The sequence below is a fragment of the Dendroctonus ponderosae genome, unplaced genomic scaffold (assembly GCF_020466585.1).
Source record: "Dendroctonus ponderosae isolate FM_Combo_2020 unplaced genomic scaffold, Dpon_F_20191213v2 Dpon_F_20191213_1, whole genome shotgun sequence".
NCBI lineage: Eukaryota > Metazoa > Arthropoda > Insecta > Coleoptera > Curculionidae > Dendroctonus > Dendroctonus ponderosae.
In genome coordinates, this window is record NW_026017110.1 from 61,816,383 (window position 1) to 61,818,804 (window position 2,422).

General features: G+C 35.1%; 1 protein-coding gene across 2 annotated transcripts in view; it reads left to right on the forward strand.

Annotated features, from left to right (window-relative positions):
* LOC109540956 (protein eva-1) overlaps nucleotides 1-2,422 on the forward strand; it is an 85,421-nt gene that overhangs the window by 73,614 nt on the left and 9,385 nt on the right. For both annotated transcript variants that reach the window (XM_019909533.2, XM_048661425.1), the window contains exon 5: nucleotides 1,115-1,258. In XM_019909533.2, the coding sequence (XP_019765092.1) occupies nucleotides 1,115-1,258 (144 nt within the window). The remainder of the gene's footprint in view (nucleotides 1-1,114; nucleotides 1,259-2,422) is intronic.

Consider the following 2,422-nt stretch of genomic DNA (forward strand, 5'->3'; position numbering starts at 1 on the left):
ACGACTGAATCGACTTTCCAATTCTCTATCCAACGATGCCAAAACGAATTCGGTGGCTCGAATGGTTCTTGAGAAACTTCGAAAAAAGCAGCGTCAGGTTCAAGTGAATTTTGCAACTCAAAAAAAAAATCACGCAAATCTGAAACTTCTTGAAATCAAGACTTTTTGAGAAAATTGCCAACATTTTCTTATCGATTTTTCACTTTATAAAAAGACCATTTAGTTCTCTCTGGGATGATGTAAAAATGAGCGCTCGTGCTCATTTTAATTCCTAGAAATGAGAAATTGTGGCATAATCTTGCACTTAAATGTCTGATATTCAAATGCAACGGAAAAGAGCAAACGGCACATACAAGCCACTAAACAAATCGCACTCAGACTTCTGCAAAACGCACTGCACAATCCTTCCATACATGACAAAGATATCAGAAAGAAACTCTTAAAGTTACAAACAAAATGGGAAAACAAGCCCACAATTGGACCATATTTCCCTTTGTCTAACAAGAGTAAGATATTTTTTTGGTTTTTTATTTCGTACAAAATAAACATATACATATACAAGGGCAGAAAGTCGGGTTGGGTCGATAGCCTTTTTCATAAAAATAAAGACTATTTATATATATATAAACTTTCGACAAAGAAGTCAAATTCAGTTATTTTATTTTCCCAGGGGAATATTTTACGTGATTTATCAAACGTGATAGTAAACAGCTTTCCGCCTATTTATTTACCAATACAAAATATATTTGCGTTAAAAATGGATATAGTTTTCTGGATTCATCGACAACACGTGAATTTGACATCGACTTTTCGCCTTAATTCACATTCATGAATCATTTCACGTACATACATTTACCTGCTTGAAAAGCTCCGTACCTCGTAAAATTTACTGTCATCCTGTGCATTTAGAAATCTGGATAGTATTTGTGCAACCACTGACGACAGATACTCATTTTCCAGTATGAAACCTTTTGAAAATTAATAATGCAATCCACGCCCCAGACGTAAAGACCTAAAACTTCACTATGCAGGGTAAAACATTAACCCAAAAGAGATCAAAAGGGTCCTGAAGTAGTAATCCTCTTATGTTAATAAGGTGATTTTAATTTTGCAGCTTGTTTGGCGAGCTACGCCACCGAAACTGTTATGCAGCTTTGCCATGGCAAAAGAAGCTGCGACCTAGCAGCTGATGTAGGTTCCTTTGGAAGTCCTTGCAAACCTCAATCTCGGACCTATTTGAAGGTCGTCTACACGTGCGGTAAGTGTCTCGCATAGCATTTTTCAACAAAAAAATCGCCAATATTTTGGAAAAACTCACGACTCGGAAAAGGAGATTGAATTAAAAGATGCGTCTGAAGACTTGATTGGGTAGTTCAGGAAACCGTTTTAACCAAGACCAAAATAAAGCCAAGTGCGGCATGCCAGAGAAACATAGAGTAATGAGTTATTGCTGAGGGACTGGCGATCAATAGATAAGCGAAGCCAAGAATCTTTTGTGAAGTATATTGACCAGCAATTTCCACATAATAACCTCTCAAGTGATCTCTTATGGTGTTCCTTGTAAACAAGCACGTTAGTAACAAAGCCAAGTTTCTTGGCATAGTTCTTTCGCTGTTTTGCTCCGGAAAATGTGGTTTTGATATGTGATCCCCATTTTTAAACGATCGCGCCACATGAAACAACAATTTAATTTTTCACATCAACGACAACAAATAAACGCTAATTTTGTAAAAGTCGTATTTATTTGACTAATGCGGTTTATTGTATATGTAATATTTAACGCAACACTGCTTAGTTCTAACAAATGGTCAGCATTGCGTGAATATACTAAAAAGGGCTTTTAAACGTAGTTAAATAAAATTAGCTAGCATTTTCCCGTTTATTGGAAATAAGCCTAGATCAACGTAAATTAATTTCGTTATATGTTGTGCATGTAATTTCTCACATTGCGTTCCCTTTTTATTAATAATCAAAGCAATTTAACCTGATAATTTTCAATAGCTTTGAAACCATATAGAAAAACCTCGTGGCGAAAATATAAATATCGGGTTTCAATAGAGGAAAATTGAACAGGCTTGCGATTTTCCCCGTGAACTTTCGAAGTGATTATGAGACAGTGTCTGTACACTTTAAGTTTGCTGTTCAACATTGCTCAAGTATTAAAAAGTGCTTTTATTTTGTGTCTTCCAAACTTAGAAAGTTTTAAACTCGAGACTGAACTTTTCATCTAGATTTTACATGACGAATGTACAATTGTACAACGTACTGGATGCAAATAAAAGCAAATATTGACATAGCGTTTCGACGTGTATTTTGAAAACTATAATTTTGTGCAATCTTTTCATTCGATACATTTCGCAGGATTCTAGGTTTAGTTATTTTCCCCTTCTATGGAGGATTTGATCAAATTATGAAATATTTA